General features: G+C 40.7%; 1 protein-coding gene across 2 annotated transcripts in view; it reads right to left on the bottom strand.

The window, feature by feature from the left end:
- Positions 1–23,780, bottom strand: part of KCNIP2 (potassium voltage-gated channel interacting protein 2) — a 134,069-nt gene that overhangs the window by 7,904 nt on the left and 102,385 nt on the right. The window contains exons 2-3 of one of the 2 annotated variants that reach the window (XM_063307039.1): positions 4,401–4,503; positions 2,295–2,475 (exon numbers count right to left, since the gene is read on the bottom strand). In XM_063307039.1, coding sequence (XP_063163109.1) covers positions 2,295–2,475; positions 4,401–4,503 — 284 coding nt within the window. Of the gene's footprint in view, positions 1–2,294; positions 2,476–4,400; positions 4,504–19,690; positions 20,039–23,780 lie in introns of those variants that run through there. The other variant, XM_063307040.1, reaches the window with a different exon arrangement.

Here is a 23,780-nt window from a genome sequence, read left to right as displayed (position 1 = left end):
AGTAGGATAGAAATAGCATTGATGGTTTTGATGTTGGAGAAGACTTCTGAGAATACCATGGATAGCCAAGAAAACAAATGGATAATTGAACAAATCAACTTAGAGTTCTCAAACCACAAATGACCCAGCTCAAATTATGACATTATGGGCACATTATACAAAGACCTAGTTCTTCTAAGAACTCTATACTGCTGGGAAAGGTGGAAGGAAAGAGAAAAAGAGGACAGCTAGAAGCAAGTTGGATGGACTCCATTATAGCAGCAATAGGTACACTGTTAGAAGACACAAAGGATCAGGTTGGGAAATAAATCATCCTAGAGAAAAATTATCCGTGTAGTCCCTAAGAGTCAACATTGAATTAATTGTATGTAATCAGTCTGTCTACCAACTGACCTATCAGGCTAGTGGCAGAAGTTTCAGGGCAATATTTATGAGTGTTGTGTGTATACAAAGAGAGAGAGAAAAAAAGTGTTTGGTGTGTATCTTGAACAGCCAGTTTTGTGTAGTGTTTAAAGGCACCAGACTAGAAACCTGGAGACTGCATCCTAGTCCTGCTTTAGGCACAAACCCAGCTGGGTGACTTTGGGCCAGTCATTCTCTCTCAGCCCCAAAAAATTGCATGGACTTGTTCAGGCAATCACCAGGAATCAAGAGTGACTCAGAGAGACATATGCAAAAAGCCCTCTGTTAAATCCAGAAAACACTGTCACCACCTTTCTCTGTATCTAACAATTAAAGGTAAAGGTAAAGGTTTCCCTTGACATTAAGTCCAGTCGTGTCCAACTCTAGGGGGCGGTGCTCATCTCCGTTTCTAAGCCGAAGAGCCGGCATTCATTCAACCTGCTCATAACAAATGATGGAAGCCATACTTCTTATGGGGTACACCAGGATGGGGAAGATTAATATAAGAAAATATTCTAGTTAGAATATAACCAACATGACAAAGCACAAGGAGTATTTGTGCAGGATCAAAGGAAGCCATAATGCCTACTATCCAAACTACAAAAAAAGTATCTCTACTATGGAGGAAGAAACTAAGAAAAGAAGAACTTTGAATTACACGGAACTAAGTGTTTCAATGCTTTGGAACTGTGGTGTTGGAGGAAAATTCTGAGAGTGCCTTGGACTGCAAGAAGATCAAACCAGTCCATCCTCCAGGAAATAAAGCCAGACTGCTCACTTGAGGGAATATTAAAGGCAAAACTGAAATACTTTGGCCACATAATGAGAAGACAGGACCCCCTGGAGAAGATGCTGATGCTAGGGAGAGTGGAGGGCAAAAGGAAGAGGGGCCGACCAAGGGCAAGGTGGATGGATGATATTCTAGAGGTGACGGACTCGTCCCTGGGGGAGCTGGGGATGTTGACGACCGACAGGAAGCTCTGGTGCGGGCTGGTCCATGAAGTCACGAAGAGTCGGAAGCGACTGAACGAATAAACAACAAAAAGTGTTTCAAAGGCAAATGTATAAATGCAGCTCTGTGTGGAAAATGACACAAAGCCACCTCTATAACAATTATCATTCTATGCTGTTTTATAATATCTTCAAGGGAAACAACTTGATGTGTTAAATATATAGCAGGTGGCTGTCCTGTTTTTCTTCCTTTATGCTGCTGTGCATGTGTGAGATTATGTTGATTAAAATCAAGAGGAAAGGTTTATACATCCCCATTCAGCTGCCACCTCCTTTGTAAAATTCACCATGTTTTGAAAAAATCCAAACTAAATTGGCAACAATGGCAGGTGGGTTTTTCATCTTGCTTTAAACTGAAGGGGGAAAAGAAGATTTTGCAAATAGAAGATTAATCCTTATCCACCTGCATACTGTGATCTTCCTCAGGTCTCCAAATGCTTAATGGGGGATAAAGTAAAATGAAGAGTAGTTGAATGCAGTTTAACCTTCAAAAAATGGCGGGGGGGGGGAATATTTATCTGTAGTCCTAATAAAGATAGATACTTATATGAGGAGGTTGGTTCTGAGAAAAAAAAACTGCTTCCAGAATTTTGTCTCAGATTAGATACTATAGATAAAATACCTTATCATAAAAAAGGCTTGCAGAATAGTTCAAATTTTTAGGATGTAAACAAGCAAACTACCAATGGTATAACAACATGAGTATATAGTAAATAAATATTTAGAGTTGTTCTCTATTCATGAATTTGGAAACAGTCTCTTTTCTTTTCAAAATAGGCATATTTTTCATTTTAAAAAAAGCAACCCAAGAGAGGAAAGAAAGTGTGAAACCATGCAAGAAGGCAGTACCAGCTAGAAAGGGGAGATTCTTTCCAACTCACATTCTTGAAGCCTCGGTATAAGACTTGTAGCTCCTTGCGGCTGAACTTGGTTTGCTCCTGTAGTTGTTCCAGACCCTCAGGCCGATGACAAACAGTGGAGAGCTCATACTCATCCTCTACACTGTCTGCAGAAAAAAGAAGAACCTCAGAAGTATAGTAAGACAGACCCAACCTCTGTCCCCTCCTCCCTTCCCTCACTGCATCTTCTTTTCTCTTGAAGGTACTGAATTTTCTTCCAATCCTCACATCGGCACAAAAAGACTCATTATACTTGGCTAAACATAAGATGTCCTTTTTTAATTTCCTGGTAGAAAAGCATATTGCAAATATGAATGCATGCTACAGAACTTTCTGTAGATACAGTCTTAAAATAGTAACACATCAGAAATCCAGAGCTCCAGTGATCTAATCAAAGCCTAGAGAAAACAGGAAATGTAGACCTCTAGCCTATTCAGAATAGGGCTGTATCAACCAACCTCCCCTAGTTGTGTTTAAAAGGGATCAAAATGAGAAAAATATATTTCAGGTGTAGATGGGAACTGGAGGCCATGGCTTATCCTATCATCCATGAGCACAAGAAATGAATAATGTATGCTTGCCACTTACCTGTACAATAAGAACTTCAGGGATTTACATTCATTTAGATGAGAAAGCACATGAAAAACTTGTTTTTTTAAAATGTTTTTAAAATACCTAATGCATATGAATCTACAAACAATGACAGTGGGAGAGAGAGATTCTTATGGTAGGCAGCAAAGCCACAAATATTCTTTGGATTCTCAAAGAGCTGTTGCACCTCAAAGATATTCCAGCATTAGCCAACTCGGCATTAAAGCCAAACTCTACACTCTCTTGGTGATTTAATGCAAACACAAAATGAAGTGTGTCACCTTCTAAGACAGAGGGTAGAAAGTTTCAGGCATTAAAAGCATTCAGTCTTTTTACTAAATTGCTGATAGATGATCTGTTAGTTGCAAGGCAAGTAAAACCATAGACTAATTCACAACAGCCAAGAGATTAAATGTAAGAGGCACAGCACACAAGGATAGCTACATATCTCCCTCCCCACCAGTTTTCTGGACTCAAACACAAATATGCAAATAGGAGAAATCTGAAGCTGTGGAATTCTAATGCTTCACCTTTAGTGACTATGCATATTGACATCTGTAAATCAGAGATAGTTGTAAGATACGGTATTGATCATCTGTGAGACTCCCAGAGCTATTTGGTCAATCATGGCATTGAACTCTTAATAGGCTATTGAGAGTTACAGAAGAACCCTTGCATTCTCAGTTTAAGACAATCTTCAGTATTTTCTGTTCAATCCACAGAATATATGCATGTGTGTGGGTGTGAGTGTAGATAGGTATACACTGTATACAATAGATATACTGCACATCTCCCTTCCTACTGAGTCAATATTTTTCCTAGGGGCTAGGATAAAAAAAAAGTGTTTCAAAATCAAATAAAAAAGAGCAGAGAGAAAAGCAGCATATTTCCTATCGTTTGGACCATTCAAACTTTACACAGATCACCAAAACATCCTGGAAGAGTATGCTGACTTTGGCAGTAGCATACAACTATTGTTACTGGTAATGAGTTGAGCAATCTGCTGACCGTGGACATTAAGAACATTTTTAACTTGTATCTGGCATGATGTTAACCATGACATAACAAACTTGTCTACAAAGCTTGGTTTACAGATAGGCAAAGGAAAGTATCCATCTCAGAGCAAGAGTTAGCCAGTATCTTAGGATAAAATCTACCACCTTCATGCTCATAATGGTTCTGCACACTGTAGTAAGAGCTTGCAGGAGGTAACAAAGACCCAATTCCACCACAAAGCAGTGGTGCAATATTAGTGGCCCAAATCAGAAAATCTGCCTTTGGTGTCTGTTTTGTATCTTCTTACTTATTATTCTTACGTACTCTTATTCTTATATGTATAACATATAATTCTTATTATACATTTGATCTAAAGTTTGCTTTAAGAAAAGTATCACATAAGGATTTTATATAAAATCTATACAGAGGGAATCCTTTCTCCCTCTTCCTGGATATTATAATGTCACAGCACAGAGAAAATAAAGAGGCACAAAGTGTCACTTGCTTTCGCTGATTGAGGGGATGGATTTAGGCTGGCGGCAGCAGGGGAGCAGCTTGAGGAACCGCTGCTTCAGGGCTTTTTTAGCATGACCAGATGGATTGCCTGCAAAAAAATGACAATCGCCAACAAGGAATTAACATATCATGGCATCTTTCATCTACCCCAATCATTCCCTAAGTGTCGCTCATAATAGACATGGAATAAATCAGAGAAGACAAACATGCATAGCCTCAGCGCAGCAAAAAAGTGAGTCCAACTCAGTAACAGCACAAAACTCCCCTAAAACACAGAATCATTCCTAACAATCAAAATGGTATTTATATGAAATAGTACAGTAAAAAGATGAGTAAGGAACAGAACAGAGATGTTTATGGATCCTCTTTTCCCCCCAACAGCATTTAGAAGCCACAATTAAACAGTCTCAAATCAACTTACTGAGCATGCAGTGACATCATGAAAAAACGGCATACCCAGGGACCCAAGTGTAGTACACTCCCACACATTTTGTGGAGTCATGGAATTGATACTTGAAAACATACTCTTGTCCCCGGCTGCACAGCTACTAGACAGCTAGTAAAATCCAATTAATAGCTGCCACATTCTCAGCTCAGGGGTAAAAATCACACAACTGCAAGATCACTTTCTGTTTATTTCTTCCTGCCATTTGTAGTGTTGTACATTAAGGAGGCACAAAACTGTACATTTGTATCCATACAGGTGCATGTCTTAGTTTTAACATGTAATTCTAAATATGAGAAAACTGAAAGGCAGTTAGGAATACATGTGCAAGTCTGGAGCAGGAATAAAAAGATTTAAAACAAAGAATAGAAAACAACTTCACGTAGTTCATTTGAGCAAAAGCACTGAGAATGCAGCAACTGATCATGCATTTCAAAAGAGTAACTGCTATAGGAGATCACTTAGACTGTATTTAGTTTGTTTTTGCTGTCCTGGCTTTCATTACTTCAGCACCTACTCTCTTGGCAGCTACTTCAAGCTACAAATAATAACTGCATTCGAAATAATAACTTTAAAAACTAGTCGCTTTCTCGCATTTTCACATACACATTTTTGTCCTCATTATGATCTAATGCCCATATCAAACCAGTTGATTTCTATCAAGATATTAACTAGAAAGAAGACAGATGATTCCTGCACAGAATGGAATATATACAGCACATCATTTCTCACCCTTTTACAAGCACACACCTGGAAAGCTTAGCTACATTTGCAGCAGTTGATGAGCACACAGCTTTATGATCAAATTGCCCAGAAAACAGCCTCCAAATGGGTAATAAATAATAAATCAGCCCAGAAAGCAAATATAGCTTCATCTTGGTCTGCGTGTTCTAAATAGAATGCACTGAAGAAGAATCCATCAGTTTCACTTTCCATGGTTAGAGTTCCTATAAGTTGCTTAATAACTTCTGTAGAGGCATGTTAGGTAGACTACTAAGCATGGCTTGGCTAGCCATGTTTTTTGCTAACATATCTTTAATTTTCAAAAATGGCTACAAGAGCTATATTATTTCTTCGCTATACTGAACAGAAGTCCATCACACTTCTTTATTTGTCCATCCCTGCCCCTAATGCTCCTTGGCCCTTGCTAATCTTGGACTGTATAAATATTTCCACCCCATTTCTCAGCAGTAACCTGAGTAACAGAAACTTTGGCCTCTTCTTTCGTGCTAATTTTTCCCATCTGCGATCCTTTGTTTTGTCTCCTGTGTTATTCCCTATGTGCTAGCTCTGGTGACTGGACCTTTGGATCCTTTTCAAATTTGATATGTTACCCTTACATTTAGTGGGGGGGGTTATCCCTTTTGGATACATGCTATAAAATCCTGTTATAGGATTGCTTGCTTCATGGCATAGATTTTAAATGCTCAGCTAACCTGAATCCTCTGCTCTTCTTACAAAGTATTCATATGAAAAGTATTATCAGTGGGATTAAACCAAAAACTAATCACCATTTAAAGGAAGTTGGAATGCCAAATATGGAATTTACCACAAACTTTCAAGAGGAACCCAGCTACTGTAAGAACCTACATCCAGGTTCATAATCTTACCACCTTAAACGAATGTAGTGAAGAGTTTTCCTACCTAAGGAGAATCTCCTTTACAAGACTGATAGAGCCTATGTGATACAGTGGTTAAAATGTGAACTAGGACCAGGAAGACCCAGATTCAAGTCTATCCTGAGCTACAGAAACTCACAGGATGATTTTCAGTCAGTCCTCTCTTAGCATAAGCTACAGTACCTCAAAAGCTGTGGGAATAAAATGAAGGGAAATTCCCAGGTAAGCTGCCTTAAGCTCTTGGGGAAAAGATGGGACATAAATCTAACTAATTAATAATATATTACCTACCGAACAGTTGTTATAGCCCCACTGAGGTCAGCCACTAAAAATGCAATTTACCCCATGTGTTCAAAGAATAGAGTGAATTTAACTTATTTTAATATTATTTCATATTAAAATCAACTTCAGAAAACTAACAGTTCACTTAAGAATCATCTATTAAGGTGTTTCAGCACTTCAAATGAATGTGTGGGCATATTTGTTGCAAGGAAAGACAAATTTCTAGACTTGGGAGAATGTGGAGAGGACACAGAACAAATAATGCAGCTGCCCTTGGAGCTGATTATCTTTGTATTTTTGCTATTTAGCACATACAGAGAAGCAGATTACAGCAATCAATGCAACCTTCCCTTCTTTCTAAAAAAATACAAACCAAACTTTAATCAAACCATAAAGTGCAGCAATTTAAGTTATACACCTAAAGAAATCTACTGTACAACCATGCATCATACGTACATTAAAAACTGTCTGTTGAAAAAGGACTTAAGTTCATTTTTCATTATTGAAATGAAATGGAACCAAACTTTTTTCCTGTGTTGTGGAGTTTGTTTATTTATTTACTTACTTACAGGACTTTTTATGGCCACCTATCTCATACAATGACTCTAGGCAGCTCACAACAAGCCATAAAACATAGTTAAAAACTTCCCCTTCCCCTCAAGTGCTAGAGCAAACATCCTTACAGCTCAACCCCCAGCTCAACCAGTTCTTTCTTTAAGTATCCAATATTGATATTATATCATTTAAAATCAGTGAAAGGAAAATAATTGAAAGGGGGAAGGTGTCATAACAGAAATAGAATAAAAGAAAAGGATACATGGCTAAAATGGTATAGCTAACCAATTCTATATTAAACATCTTTTTGAAACTCTTGAAGACTGATAGCTTTTTAAAATTTTATTTATTTATTTATTATTCAAATTTTGTTACCACCCATCTCCCCAAAAGAGGGACTCCCCCAGAAGAGGGACTCAGCTTTCCCTTGATGTGAATATCACCACCTTTACTTTTACTTATTTTTATATTGTACATTTTTCACTTTTGTACTCTTTTAATAGTTGTTTTTATTTTTTATTATAGATGTTTTAACTCGTATTTTTTTCTTTGTAAGCCACCAAGAGACAGGAGAAGATCCCTGGCCTTGGGAACCAAGAGTGGGTTGGTTTGGCGGATTGCTGATGCCTTTGGGGGAATTGGGGCAGGTCAGAATATCATGGTGGTGATGGGCATGGGTAGATATGGCAAGAGACTGGAAGCGGGCCATTCTTGGGGAACAAAGGCCCAGTGTCTCATACCAGTTTTTCATTCTATCTCCCTGATCTCAACCCCTGTGCCTGCTCAGCACAGAGGCCCTGGCTTTTGGTTGCCACTACTAAATGCCAGGTCGGTCTGTAAAAAGGCCTCTCTCATCTGGGATTTAATCCCAGATGAGAGGGTCAGCCTGGCATGTATTAGCAAGACTTGGCTGGGTCCAGAAAGTGGGGGGTGGCCTTTTTGGAAATGTGCCGAGCAAGGTTTCAGGTGTGACATCAGCTGAGACTCCAGGGCAGGGGTGGAGGTTGGATTGTCATCTGGGAGTCTCTTAAAGCTTTCATGGGTGCTGCTCCTCAAGTTGCTGGATGTGAGACTCTGTTCATGAAGTTGGGCTCTAGGGATCAGTTGGGACTGTCGCTGCTGTACCAGCCTCCCTGCTATGTAGCAACCTCCTTGCCTGAGCTGCTAGACTCCTTTACCAGTCTGGTGGTGGAGTTCCCCAGACTTATGGTTCTGGAGGACTTCAGTCTGCCTTCTCTGGGGTGGGGTCAGAGGCAGCTCAGGAGTTCTTGGCCACCATGACAGCCAGGGGCCTATCCCAGGTCATCCAGAGCCCAACACAGGACAACAATCACATGTCTGATCTGATTTTCCTGTCTGAGCAGTAGCAATGTGATCTGGAATTGGGAGAACTGCTGGTGTCCCCCTTGTCATGGTCAGATCATGTCCTGATTACCTTGGGTTCTCTGGTGCCACTATCCACCACAGGGAGGCTGGACCTATTAGATCAGTGTGCCCTCAGCAACTGATGGATCTGGATAGGTTTCAGAGGGAGCTGGGGGTTATTCTTGCTGGTTTTCTACATGCTCCAAGGGCTTGGATGCCACTTGGAACAAGAGGGCTGCTGAGGATTTGGCTTGGATCATGCCTATGTGACCTCTACCTTCTTGTGGATCCCGCCACTCTCCGTGGTTTAAGGAAGAGTTGAAGATGAAACGGGAGAAGAGACATCTAGAGCACCACTGGTGTTCAATGAGGGACAAATTTGACTGAGCTGCTATTAAGGCCTATCTTGTGGCAGTAAGGGTGGCAAAGCAACAATACTTCTCTGCCCTTATTGTGTCTTCAGACAGCCATCCCACAGTCCTGTTTCAGGTGGCCCATGCCATCTTGGGTAGAGGGGGCTCAGAGACTCCCCTGTAGGGTCATGCAGAAGAATTTTCTCAGCATCTGTCAGATAAAATCACTCAAATTTGTTTGCAGCTGGATGCTGCATTGTTGCAGGTTCCAGGGAGATGCCTGGGGTGGAGTCTTGCCCTGTTATCTGGGAATAGTTTGAATCTGTTGGGCCTGAGGAAGAGAACAGGGTCCTCATGACTGTGAGTTCAGCCACCTGCTCTTTAGAGCCAAGCCTCTCCTGGCTAATTAAAGCTTCAGGGGGGTGTCGTGTGAGTGGGTTCTGGCAGTGGTGAATTTCTCCTTGGGTGAGGGGGTTGTTCCTTCACCTCTAAAGGAGGCCTTGGTTTGCCCCCTCCTCATGAAACCATTGCTGGACCCCACTATACTGGACAATTTTTGTCCAGTATTTAACGTCCCCTTTTTAGGGAAGGTGGTGGAGAAGGTGGTTGTGCAACAGCTTCAGAGGACACTGGATGAAGTTGATTATCTGGACCCCTTTCAGTCAGGATTCAGGCCTGGGTATGGGATGGTTGAACTTTTAGATGATCTCTGGTAGGAGCAGGATGGTGGTTGTACATCCATCTTACCTTTGCTTGACCTCTCAGCAGCCTTTGATACCATCAACCGTGGTATCCTTCTGGATTGGCTTCAGGGATTGGGGATGGGCGGCACTGTATTGTGCTGGTTCCCCTTTTTCCAGGGTTGATACCAGTCTGTGGTGATTGGGGAGGGGAGATCCTGCCCTTGGCCCCTACTGAGTGGGGTGCCACAGTGTTTGGTGCTTTCTCCCCTCCTATTCAACATCTTTATGAAGCCGCTGGATGTGCTTATTCGTCTCCATGGGGTGAGGTATCATCAGTATGCTGATGATACCCAATTATACATCTTTGCCTCTCCGAATTAAGCAATACTGTTGATGTCTTATCCCTGTGCCTGGAGGTGGTAGGGGTCTGGATAGGGAACAACAGACTTCAACTGAACCCTGGCAAGACTGAGTAGCTCTGGGCTTTTGGGCCTGCTGATTCTGGAACTATGCCATCTTTGGTGCTGGATGGGGTTGCACTGCTCCAAACAGACCCATTTATAATTACTGAACTCTAGTACCCACGTTGCTGGTGATTTTCATTCAGATGTGTTGTATGTGAGGTGTGGCCTCATAGGTTACTCAGTTGACTCAAATTATGGCATCCAGATAATTGATTGTAATTCACTTGATACTAAATTTAGCACCTATTTTTAATGTCAGATGAAGACACTGTTATTCTCAAATGCTTTTAATGGTTTGCTTTTCACTATGCATTATATTGCTGATTTATTGCTTCTATCATTGTGCCTTATTCTCATATTAAGTACTTGTATTTTAAATACCTTTTTGACATAACTGAATATTCTGATGAATATAAATGAACATGTTAAAATATATAAAGCATATGAATAAAATATCAGAAAAAAAGCAAGGAAGATTGCTCCAATCTCAGATAGAAAAAAATCCTCAATATTTTTCATTTTAAAAAAAACCTGACAAAATATACAAGGAATAAGAAGATAAGGATTTTACATAATTGTAGACTTACCTATAAACAGAAACCCTGTTACAGTTGAATATGCTTTGCAAAAGAGCTGGGAATTTGCAATAGAACTGGTTAAGTTACTCCAGTTTTTCTGTGGCACTTAAGTAACCTTAAAGCTTCCACCTGTGACTTCAGACCCTGGAAATATAAACTGATGATAGTGACATTATCCCCTTCCTGTCCAAATGAGGATTTATGCCTCTTGCTGTCCATGTTACAACTATATTCCATTTTTTCCTGCACTAACTTTCATTCTAGTGACAGGTTCCTTCTGTTTTCTGCCACTTATGACTGGTGAAAAGCACTGTCGCTTCTATATATTTTTACATTGCCTGAATGCAAGGGCAGAAAGGTAGAATTTTATTTTAAGTCCTAAAGAAATATGATACCACTAACATTGGGCAATGCCCTTACAAAACATCTAATGCTGCTGTAAGGATCAGCCTATATGGAGGTTAAGTGGCACCAAGTGGATCACCAAGTAGATCACCCTTGCAACTATTCATCCCATGGCGGGTGTGATAGGCAAGGAAGACAAACATACTGCTGAGAAGCTGAGAAGACTAAGATACACTGAAATCTTCGAGTAAGCAAATGAGAACAAACCTGGAATGTATGTAGTCTTTGTTATCTCATGTAAATATTCTCAGCATTGCTTTGGCTCTTTGCAACTGGGCTTGGCAGCTTTTTGATATGGCTGAAAATTCCTCTTTAAAGTGAATGTGATGCAGAGTTCTCAGTGGTTATATGCTGCATTTGCAACATGTGAAGAGAAAGCTATTTATTTTCTATTTTTAGCCCATTTTCCATGAAAATAAATTCCAAAGTAGAGGACACGGAACAAACAGGAAGCATCAAAAAGACTAGAAGGCGCACCACTCTAATTGAAGGGGGTGTGTTTCTGATAAATGTGTGCTTTTCCTTAAAAGAGAAGCTCAGCGTACACTAAAATTTACTAAATTTATAACTTAGAATTTCATAATAGGCATTATGAGAGGACGCTGTTGCACACTGTGCATCAAATTATTCTCAGAAGCTCAATGTTTATTTTGAACACAATATCTAAGCTAGAAAGCTGCATCTTAAGAACAAGACAGATCCTGGAAGTGCTTCTCTGATCTCTGCAGCAAGGGGCTGATATATGCCAGCCTTCCTCATCCCTCGTCCAAAATGTTTTGGAAGTCTGCTGGGAAATTTAGGGAAGCACTAACTTATATCTTTTTTGTGGGGGAAGATCATCCCCTGATTAGTGGTAACCTCCTTCCACTTTAATTCACATTTTCATCCCACTGCTGGTTCTCTAACTGAGCCCTTCCTTCCTAGCATGCATAATCATCCTGTCAGTTCCAATCGGTCCTTTAGTCTAGTATCCATTGCAGACTTGATTATATGCAAGTTTCTCCTAGTCGGGCTTTTATCTCTTCTTTCCTCCCAGCAAGCTCTGTCACATCCTCACTTATGCACACACTTACTCAGAGGTCTCTGTTTCCTGCCAATTGTTCTTCTGAATTATTGATGCCAGCATTTTAAGAGCCACAATCAATAACACCAGATTTTTAATCTGCCATGTAGCCCCTTTCTTTTCCTATTAATATTGTCCAGGTTTTGGGCCACCAATGAGTTAGCCAGTTTGGGGCTTGTGGATAGTAGCAATGTTGGCAATGTTCTCCAGAACAATGGGTTTCAAGGACAACACTCCAGACGCCATTAAACCCTGGCACTGCATGGCATGGTTTGTGGTGATGCCTCCCTAAATATTAAAGCATAACATTTTGTATCCATTAACAAAGAGCTTTTATCAGGAATTGAGTAAAGTCAGTGTTTTTGTGTTATTAGCTTCCACTCACAGCCAGCCTATTGAAGAGCTCATAGTTTTTCAGCAGCTATCATGAGCCATGACTTTGCCTAACTTGAGTTAAACTTGCTCCAAGCAGTTTCATCTTAGACCTTCTTCATCTCCAGTGTCAAAGAATGCAGTGAGAATATCAGTTGCACATTTCTGCAATGACAATTGTACTACTTTCTCTCTGCATTAATAGATTGGTGGAGAAAAGAAAGACATGGGGATGATCTGGGAATAGATTTTTCCTGAGTCTTAATAAAGTGTATTTTGCTTATAGTGATTACAGTAAAGGTAAAGGACTATATTGTATTCTTTCCTAGCTTAATGCCCTCCAGATGAACTACAACTTCCATTATTTTCTGACAATATGATTATATCATGTTAGCACTGTGGTCAACACTGTATAAAGTTTTCAAGGTCTATTTAAAATAATAAACAGAAAGAAATCAGACATCAGAAATCATAATTTCCAAAAATCAGTGAGGGAACATTTTACCACCCCAGGACATCTCATTGCTGACCTCAAGGTGGTCATCCTTGAGAAAGAAACCATGAAGATACATTATGAAGCTGAACTCAATTTATTAAGAGGTTTAACAACTATTTCTTAATCACCTTAATCTTTACCACTGTTTCTTACCACCATACACATGTTAACTCACTGATTCAAGACTGTCTATATCACGCTGAACAATTGTTCTGTGAAAGATAACTATCAATAGAAAAATCACTGTTGTTCCCTTCTCATTTTATTTTCCTGTGATTTTTCCTTTTACTCCCCACCTCTTCATCAATTTATCTCTCAGGATCCATGAAAGCTTACAGTATGCTATAATAAATGTATTCATTCTCAAGATGCCAAGGTGCTTTAAGGTGCAACAGACTAACACAACCAGCTCTCTGGACACTTGTAGGATAGGAAGATGATCAGTTGTGTTTCTTTTTTTCCTGCCGCATCAACTGTCTCCTGATTCAGCAACTCTCATCTACCTCATTCTGTCCCTTTTTGTGCTGAGCAGCAGCCAGAAAAAAAAGAAAAAAACAGCCCACTCTTTGGCATAACCACAGAGATAAGGTGATTGATTGTGGTGGGCTGATGGAGGGACTATGTCCATTAATGTCTCTAAGCCATTAGGGGATTTCATTTCACTGGGGAGCATGATGCAGCAATGCCTGGGAGCACTCTTATGATCAAAAATAACACCTGGAGAGAGGTAGAGGCAGTTTTGAGTGCCAGAAACACGAGAATCAGTTTGGGCCCCGATGCAGGGAGGAGGACTGACCTTTACTACTGTTCCCCAAGCAGTCCTCAGCAATGTGCTTCCTTGTTGGGAAGAAGGTAGTCCATATACAGTATGTCATGGAGAACAGGAGCCTCAATATCTTTCTTTTTCTTTTAAAACACGCAAAAAATCAGAAAGGTCTTGACTGGCCCTTCCCCTTTTTCAAAAGTTCTTCTGGAGAAATAGAAATGCTAGGCAGCTTTGTTCTAGCTCTGGTAGGAGAAAACCAACAGAATTCACAAATTCATAAATTGGGGATTTGGTCTCTCAGATAAAATTATCAGGCTAATGTTTACTAGAGAAAAATAATGCACAAAGAAAAGCAATTCTGCCAAGGTTAGGAGAGAATAAAACTGATTTCTCCTAATAAAATGATGTTATAGGGCTAACCCAACATACTTTGAAGATGGACCAAATGTCACCACACCAATTCCATACACAGAAGCCAACCAAACTAACAGCTGGAACTTGTTTCAGTATGGATGCTTATTTCAAATACCCTCCAAAGCACCTGATTAGATTGGGTGATACACACAACCCTAAATACACCATCCTTCCCCTACCTGCCCAACACAGTATTTGAACCATGAGGAGACATTATTCTATCTAATGGTAGGCAAAACCATGCAATTAAAAGAAGCCCTCTAGGTCATCAGATCCAGCCCCCTGCTCAGTATAGGAGTCCAAATTAAAACGAGATGATTTTCTAACCTACCCTTAATTATATCCAATGAAGGAAAGTAGACCATTTCTCAAGGCAATTGGTTCCAGTGTCAAACTTGTCTTAGGAATGTTTTCTTAACATTTAAACTAGAATTTCCTTCCTACAGTTTGAGACTATTAGTCTGAATCTTGCATATTCTATCCTGATGCTAGAGAATGGGTTCTGACCCCTCTTCTATAGCACAATTTTTATTATATTCAGTCTTTTTTTCTCAATGCCCATTTCACTCAGTATCTTATCACTGGATTTATGTTTTCTGTCCTCTGACCGACTATTGCCCTTGTCTGACCCTTCTTAACATAGATACTAGAAGTAAGCACAGTACCTGAGGTGGAGTCTAGCTAATGCAACATAGAGTGGAACAATAACTTCCTGTGCTTCATAAGCTATATTTCTATTGATATAGCTAAAACTGTATTTGCCATTTTTTCCACTTATGTCAAACTGCTGATTCATTTTCAGCCTATGATTGCCTACAATTACAAAACCCTCTTCATATCTACTATTGCCAAACCTTGTATCCTCTATATCTACCTGTGCATTTTATTTCTTTTTTCTAGAAGAATAGTTTTGTATTTGTCTCTGTGAAAATGTGGAACCTTTCTATTCAAGAACAATATATCTTTGATTATCAATGATGGGAAAAGAAAATAAGAAATGGACATTGCCTTTATATTCCACTTGTGAGTTTTCAGATTAGACCTTACCATGATGCACTAAACCAGTCCTTATGCCATACTTCTTATTCTATCTTTGAGTTTTGTTCTGCCACATTTAGAAAACACAGAGAGGCTGGTTCTTTTATTTGCTGCAGAAGATTAGAAGATTTCAGAGTCTACCTCCCTCCCTTAACAGATTTTCTGAGACACATCTAGCAAATTGATTATCCAATGCCTTTTAATCCCTAAGGCAGAGTCTGTCATTCAAAGGAGTCATAGCGGATTGAAGATAAAGAGAGAGAACTAGTAATTTAAGGCTGTGCTGTGTTGGGAACCCACTAGAATTGCCCCATAACTTATTCTCAGAGAACAATATTTGCCCTGTTAATAAAATATATAAACACACACTTCTCCCTAATATTTTATTGTTAAAACAGACTAATTAGGGCATGGTAGAAGTCAGAAACTTGTAATAATCTACTGAAAACTACTATTCCAGTCACTGTGGATATACTTTCTGCCCAAATTATGCAGCACTGGAAATTCAAAAATACTGCCAGTAAAGGAGAATGCAGGGGAAGATAGATTTAACAAGTTCACTATGGGTTTTTCCATGCCGTGGCCTTCAGCTGCTTGTCTCCAGTGAGTAAACCAGCTGGAAATGAAGCCAGCTTAAGAAACTTTTCCTGATTTTAGCTCCTTCCTCCATGTCAGCTACAGTACTGTAATAACCAAAAGTTCTATCCAGTCTGCTGTTTAACACAGGCCCCCACTGATGGGTCCCCCTTCTTTTTTACCCTTCCCACCCATGCCAATAATTCAAGTGCCAATTGCTCTTCTTTCAGTGGACGTGTCTTTTGAGTATCTGTAAAACATACACACACACTACACCAGTGTTTGTCAACCTCAGCAACTTTAAGATGTATGTTCAACTCCCAGAATTCCCCAGCCACTACATTAGACAGTTCTTCTGGTCAGTTGGCAAAACTCTATCTATTTCACCCAATTCAAAGGAAAAAACAAAGAAATGGCCAGCACTTCATCATTCTAACCTTAACCTTTTAAAACAAAACAAAACAAAACAAATTCTATAGTTCATCCAGTCACTTGGTTAGAAGGGGAAACCTGGCAGAACCTTGGTCTGTTTTTGCCAGTTAAATAAATAAATAAACCCTTTCTCTTCTGGCACTGGGAGGGAAGGAAGGAAAGGCCAGCCTTTTAGCGTCCCACTGCTGGACCTGCTAGAAACAAACAAAAGTTTGTCCTCTCAAGGCAGGCAGTCCAGTGGTGCAGCAGCCCAGAACAAAATGGTCATCAAAGGAGGAAAGCGGGGACTGGTGGTGATGGCTGCGATGGGACACTGGAATACAGACCAACCCGATGAACTTAAAGGCTGGGCGGTGATATCCTTTGAGGAGTGAGGAAAAAGAAAGAACTAGGGAGGCAACAAACCTAAGCTGAAGGCAAAGAGAAAACATAAAGTAGAAAAATCTGCTGGACTTCTCTATTCAAGCCTCCAAAATTCCCCCAATCCTTTCAGGGAGAACTGAGCCATTCCCTCGAAAAGGAATGCCCCTTGGAAAGCAAAGGAGCTTGCTACCATAAGCAAAAAGAACTGTCTAACCTTCCTCAGCTGAGGCTGCCATTCCAGACTTGCAAGTCAAAAGAACATAAACTGCTACTGCCAATATGCCTCATTTCTTCAGGTGAACATTATAATTAGATTTAATAGTTTGACAGACAGAATCTTCAAAGGACACTCTATTTGTTTTAAAGCCCTATTGCAGAGTTTAAAGAAGCAGGTGTGAATAAATTAATCTCCCTACTTTGGGATGTCCAGTGCTTACCTTCTGAAATTTGCAACTGCTTGTCTGCTCCTCTCCTCTCTAAATAAGGGATCACCTGTCTTTTAGCTGAGGTAAGTGGGAAGTGCAGATCCACCCTCTGTCTGTAAAATTGCCTATAATTATAGTCTGCTTCATGAAGGAAACTTTTTCTGAAATTTCTTTTTAGAAAACTGGCAGCAAGTTGCTTGGGGTGGGGGAAACAGATTCAAGGAGCTGTGAATGTGGTTCCTGAGCTTGTCACTAAGTTTATATTCAGGTATAATGGAGTGGCAAGTAATTTTGTCTTTTTGCTCTGCAGACTCTTTCCAACTGTGTTTCCCAACCGGACAGTTCTAAATGGGTCAAATTGCCATTCCTTTCACCCAGCCACCATAATCTACAGCCAGAAATTAAGTTACTGGTAGCTCAGATTGATACAGTCCAACAGAACTTCATAAAATCAAGTTGGAGAAGACTGATCTGCAGCCATGAATGTCTGTAATCACAGAAGCATATGAACCAGCATATCAGTGGTGTTATAAAGATGCATGAGGAAAGAAAACGGAGCTCTGTAGAGCCATTTGTATCCCCATCCAGAAATGTGAGTTTTCTATATCTCCTGCTGTGCTATACAGAAAGGTGCATATCAGAAAAAATGGGTAACATTCCATTTCAACTGGCCACTTTTGCGTCTATATGTCCAAGTTTGTCCGTGCATACTTTACAGAAAATCAAATTCTCACATCAGCTGACCTGTTCTGACTGTGCCATAACTCTCATCATCCTCAAAAAGAATAGCCATAAGCAGGCTGGTTGGGGATGATGGGCAGTATAGTATAACTCCTCTGCAAGGCATCAGGTTGGGTAATGCTGCCATGTATACATAATGAACAACTGCATTCATTTTGATATTAAATATATCTAAAAACACTGAGGCTAAAGTCTGGCTTAGTCCACACCCCAGTTACCCTGTTTCCTCTAGTTAAATCACCTGGAAAGTCACTGGACGTTCTTTTCCAGCAGACAAATCTCTGAAAAGTTCCAATCTCAAAGTAACTAACAGGACTCTGAAAAAACTCTGACCAAGATGTGCATAAAGAAATAATACAGTAGCACCAAGCCCAAAGCTAAGGGGAGAAAAGGAGGACAAAGAGGAGGTCTTATCATCCCAGTAATGCATGCAATCTGCTTTCATGGAACTTCCCTTGTGGTAAAGGGGCTGTTTCTCCAAACTAAAAGTAGGAACTGGGAATCATGCCTCCAGATACATTGAAATCAATTATGTGGTCAAAACTGAAGAGGTTGAGTGGAAATCCAGGATTCACTTACTTAAGAAAGTCCTTTAGGAACTCCTAGGACCTGGAAACAGACTTGTCTGAAGTAACACTCCAAAAGAAACTGATTCTGCCACAGGAGGCCAATAGCAGACAAAAGTCACATGGGATCTAAATTCATACAGGTATTCATGGGCAAGCAAAATATAAGCTGGCCTGCAGCCCTCTCATTTACCAAGCTCTTTGGAGGTGGATCACTTCCTTAATTTTATAGCTCATGCCCATAATAGGCACTTGTCTAAACCACAGGCAGGAACAGAAAAGCATGCAGGCAGATTGTCATTTGAGAATATGCATGAGCTAATTCTTCAGTTGTCCCATATCTTATCCCTATACTAAAAAGAATCAGTAGACCCACTTAATTCTGTACTGTCTCAAGTCCTCCAGTAAGAGAACTAATGAGGACCCTCATTCTTTGCCTATCCCCCAGAAGTTCTGACTACAAAATCCTTTCCTACCCCCTCTGAAAAAAGAAAAAGGACAAACATGAAAAAGGGAAGGATATTTGTAGAGAGCCCAGCAAACTTTCAGCAATGTATACAGACTTGCTTCCTAATGATTAATACATAGTGTAGAAGATGCTCACTGAACAGTCAGCCCTACCACTTTGCATCTCCTTCTAGCAAAACCAAATGCATATAAAAAAGCACTGGGCATATCATTTTCACCATATACTTCACCTATTCATACACATCATAATCAGTCCATTCATCCTTAAACATGCATAGCCGAAAAATTTTTCACATGTGAGTGAACACAAGAATGAAAGGTACCAGTTTGGCATACCTATTCACACACCAGGCACAGAGTTAGAGGAGGTACTGAAACCCAGTACAGCCTTAAAAGTTTGCCATGACCAATGCCTGTCTGACGGACCTGCCTGCATTGAAATTTTGTTTCCTCAAAGCTCATTTCTGCAACCCTCATATGAACACAGTGAACAGGGAGAAAACACTGTGAAGTTTCCATTTCTCTCTTCCAAGGCTGGCTTTGCTGCTTTGTCCCTGAATCCAACAGCATATCCTTTGGTTGTTTCTCCCCCATATGGGCTCTGCTCTGTCCCATTTCTATATCCCTTAGCATCCATCAAAGTCCTTCAGTAGAACCTGTGCAAGTGTCTTCACTGTTTAATAAAATTTAACTACCCATTATCCTGAAGTGATCACTTCCACTAACTTAGGCAGACTCTGACACCAGCCCTGGAAGTGTGGAATTACTTCCCTCTCCCTCCCCCTCCCACTTTCCCTGTACATTACCTTCCAAGGAGACAGGCTCAAAAAGCCCAAATTGCTCCAGCACTTTAATGAAGAGGACCAGAACCACCAAAACAGCAATCATCTCCAGACCTTCCAGGTTCATGGTGAGAGGGACTCATGGCATCCAGCCCCCAGCCCACCCTAATCTGCTCCCTCACCCCAGGTTAGTCAGGGCTATCCACACGGTTGTGGATTCTTGCATCCTGTAAAAATATGCTTCTGCTTTTGATCCTGCTGTAGAAGATCACTCTGCATCAGAATCAGTGCTAGGGCACCTCTGGCCCTCCCCAAAGGGCTTTGCCTAAGGAAGTCACAGAGGAGAAGAAGGAGAGGGAGTTTACTCTTACTAGCTCAGAGGCTGTGGAGTCTAAGCTACATTTGCTTGGCTTACAAAGAAAAAAAGGGAGGGAGGGAGTGTGGCAGCACCAAGGAAAGAATGTAAGAGCAGGGGGAAGAGAGATGTGCATCAGGAGCCCTGCCTTCCCATCCCATCCCAATGACACCAACTAAATCGATTTGCTTAATGCAGTTGCTAAGGAGATGGGAGAGTTAAGAGGATCTTGGCTTACACTCAGGGAGGTGGAGTGTAAATGGGGAGGGAGCATTATGCAGAGTCCCTCCCTTGTGTGACACCTCAGTATATCAAATCCCAGCCCTCCACTGAGAAAAGACTTGGACCCAGATGGACTGCTCTGATACAACTCCTGGGACAAAGGAAAGAACTGAATTTTGGGTGCTACATATTCTCATGTCCTGCAAACTTTCAGCACAGCCTCAGCACTCTGCTAGCCATCCACAATTCCCCCCACCCCCACCCTCACCCTCACCCCACACAGACACACTCACCTTATTGCATATAGCTTCCTCCCAGCGCTTCTTCCTATTGCTCTTTATAATCCTTTTAAAAATTTCTCCATCATTTCAAGTATTTTTACTATCTCACCTGGGAGTGTCTACATGGCAGGCTGGGAGGGTGGGCAATAATACTACTTCAAACTAGTTAAAATATAAGAGCCATCAAGGTCAAGGTAACAGTGATAAACCATACCACTGGACACAGGAAACCCTAACAGACTGGTTTTTGAAGAACTGACCTCTGTGGAAATATTGCAGATTTCAGGGTTTCCTCTCCAAGAATATCTCATACAGCAGTTAAAGAGATAACTGATTTGGGAAGATGTTATAAATGGCAATAGGCAGGTATATTTCCTGATGCTGCTTCAGCTGCTGTCTGTAAATTAATACACAAAGCACATACCAAAATTTTAAAAGCTGCTGCTGCTTCAGCATGGTAAAAGGAAATTGGCAAAAGATATCTAATAGCATTTGTAAATTCTGTAAGCGCAAAACAATCATGTCAATGTACAAAAGGAAGCAAAAGCTGCTGCTGCTGCTGTTCTACTAGTACGGTTGTACCAAAGTGTCAGCAGTCCCAAGGTTTTCTAATTACCAGCATAACTGACACTTCATTCAACATTCTGGAGAATCTGCCTGCACCAAAGTAAAAAAAACAAAAACAAAACAGGCCTGATGCCAGGATTCAGGAAAGGGGGAGGCTCTAGCCAGGCTCTGCACATCGCTCTGACAAAGACAGCCCAACGGAAGCTGCCAGCCTGGCATTGGCGTCAGCTTTGCAGACAGAAGAAACTTAAGACAAGAGCCCCAACTCTGGAAGCCAGGAAGAAGGCAAGGGTCCTCCGTATCACAAAAAGTAGTTGACTTCAATTGGTTGGTTATTGTCTCTTGAATAAGCTTACTCTCCAGTCACTAACACGTTACAAAAAACAAAAGAGGAGGAGGAAGAGGAGGAGGAGGAAGTCACAATGCCTTTGAACAGTGGAGGAATGAGTGAACAGGTTTGTGTGTGTGTGTGTTCCTGTGTCTGTGTCTGTGGGTGTGTATGCATGTCTGTGTCTGTGTGTGTGTATAACCTTCTTTATTCTGGTTTTTGCAAAACTTTTCTAGATCCAAGATCAAGAATTAGATGTTACATTGACAGGGCTAGCCAATGAGGTCAGAGGGAAGTTAGATGCAAAAAACACAGACTAAGATAATTATATTAAATCTTAAATATTGACTAGCACATTGTAGTAGTCAAGACAGGAAGTAAACAAAGCATGAAACCTGGTGGACTCTTAACAGCTTCAGTTAAGGCAACCTTATACAGGTGATTCTAAGTCTATGTATCTTCCATGCTATACAGATACTTTTCCTGTTCCAGCTTTAACCAAGATCCACTGAGATGCAGAAGTTGGTATGAACAGCAAGAGTCAATGCTGCAACACAGAAAGATCATTGCCAATTAAAAGAAAAGTCAAAGTAGCCAAAAGCCAGCATGTGAGAATTGAAAGTGCAGTAGCAGGGAGCCAAATCAATAGAGCTTGTTACAAAAACACTTAGGGCTAAAACAGTCAAAAGCCCAGCAACAGACTGGTTGCATCAACTGTAATTCCAAAAAACACAGATATTTTAAACAAATGAAGTAAATGAAGCTTCCATGATTTCATACCATTTCTTGAGTTTATATGGCTTCTTTGGGAGCCAAGACCTAAGCATCAGGCTTTTGTTTGTCTTGGTTGGTTGGTTATAGCATAATATATGCACCTAGCCAGTGTTGTTTGTAAATGATAGCATATAGTTTATAATGTTCTATGTAGCTAGAGCTTTGAAGCTAATTTAAGAAACAATTATTAAGATTATTTAATATGATGGAAGAATCAAGCCTATTCTTGTGTTGCTGGTAAAAAGTTGCTTATGGGTCTCTTCATACAGATGAGGCTGAACATTCAAGAGGATGTGTCTTATAGGACCAAGCAAACATGTGTCTCCTTTCAGCTGCTCAGGAAAGCATTTTTTTCTCTTACAGCCAATCTATAATATGCCAAGAGGATCCCTTAGTTCTGCAGCAGCCTCCCTTCTCTACACCTGAAATGCAGGTGATGAAATGAAGGACCAAGACACACTGAAGCCAATTTAGGAATCTAAGAGGAGAAGACATCTGGTGTAAATTGAAGTAGAGGAAGGGATTATAGAAGAAGATTATCTAAAAAGTAGCATGTTTTGTGTACCACAGACAAAAGGAATTCAGACATAACAGCTGCATTCAAACAACATCCTTAACCTGGTCATGAAATTTTTAAAAAATAGCTTGTTGTACAAATGTAGCTGCTAGGGCACCTCTTGGTTAGAGAAATACCCAAGCAACTTGTGATGTTTTCTTGCAATACTGTCTATCTTGACATGCTATCCAATGGAAACTGATTGCTGTTTGTAGGAGCCAAGACCTAAACATCAACAAGCTACTGCTTCATTCTACAGCAGCTCTATTTATACTATCAATATCCTGCCTGGACTATTTATCAAGGGAACATGTAGGCCTACGGCAGGGTGGGCAGGGAGAAAATGTAGAAGCAGTGAAAGACTTTGTATTTCTAGGTGCGAAGATTACTGCAGATGCTGACTGCAGTCAGGAAATCAGAAGACGCTTAATCCTTGGGAGAAGAGCAATGACAAATCTCAATAAAATAGTTAAGAGCAGAGACATCACACTGACAACAAAGGTCCACACAGTTAAAGCAATGGTGTTCCCCGTAGTAACATATGGCTGCGAGAGCTGGACCATAAGGAAGGCTGAGAGAAGGAAGATAGATGCTTTTGAACTGTGGTGTTGGAGGAAAATTCTGAGAGTACCTTGGACTGCAAGAAAATCAAACCAGTCCATCGTCCAGGAAATAAAGCCAGACTGCTCACTTGAGGGAATGATATTAAAGGCAAAACTGAAATACTGTGGCCACATAATGAGAAGACAGGACACCCTGGAGAAGATGCTGATGCTAGGGAGAGTGGAGGGCAAAAGGAAGAGGGGCCGACCAAGGGCAAGGTGGATGGATGATATTCTAGAGGTGACGGACTCATCTTTGGGGGAGCTGGGGGTGTTGACGACCGACAGGAAGCTCTGGCGTGGGCTGGTCCATGAAGTCACAAAGAGTCAGAAGCAACTAAATGAATAAACACAGGGTGGCCTCTTGTGGTCATCTGGCATAGCTGGATGCAAGATGGTCAAGAAGGGCTGTGTTAGAATTAGTGTTTC

This window comes from Candoia aspera, chromosome 6, assembly GCF_035149785.1.
Source record: "Candoia aspera isolate rCanAsp1 chromosome 6, rCanAsp1.hap2, whole genome shotgun sequence".
In the NCBI taxonomy this organism is placed as follows: domain Eukaryota; kingdom Metazoa; phylum Chordata; class Lepidosauria; order Squamata; family Boidae; genus Candoia; species Candoia aspera.
Note: the sequence above shows the minus strand (reverse complement) of the source record. Positions and strands in the feature narration are given on the sequence as shown.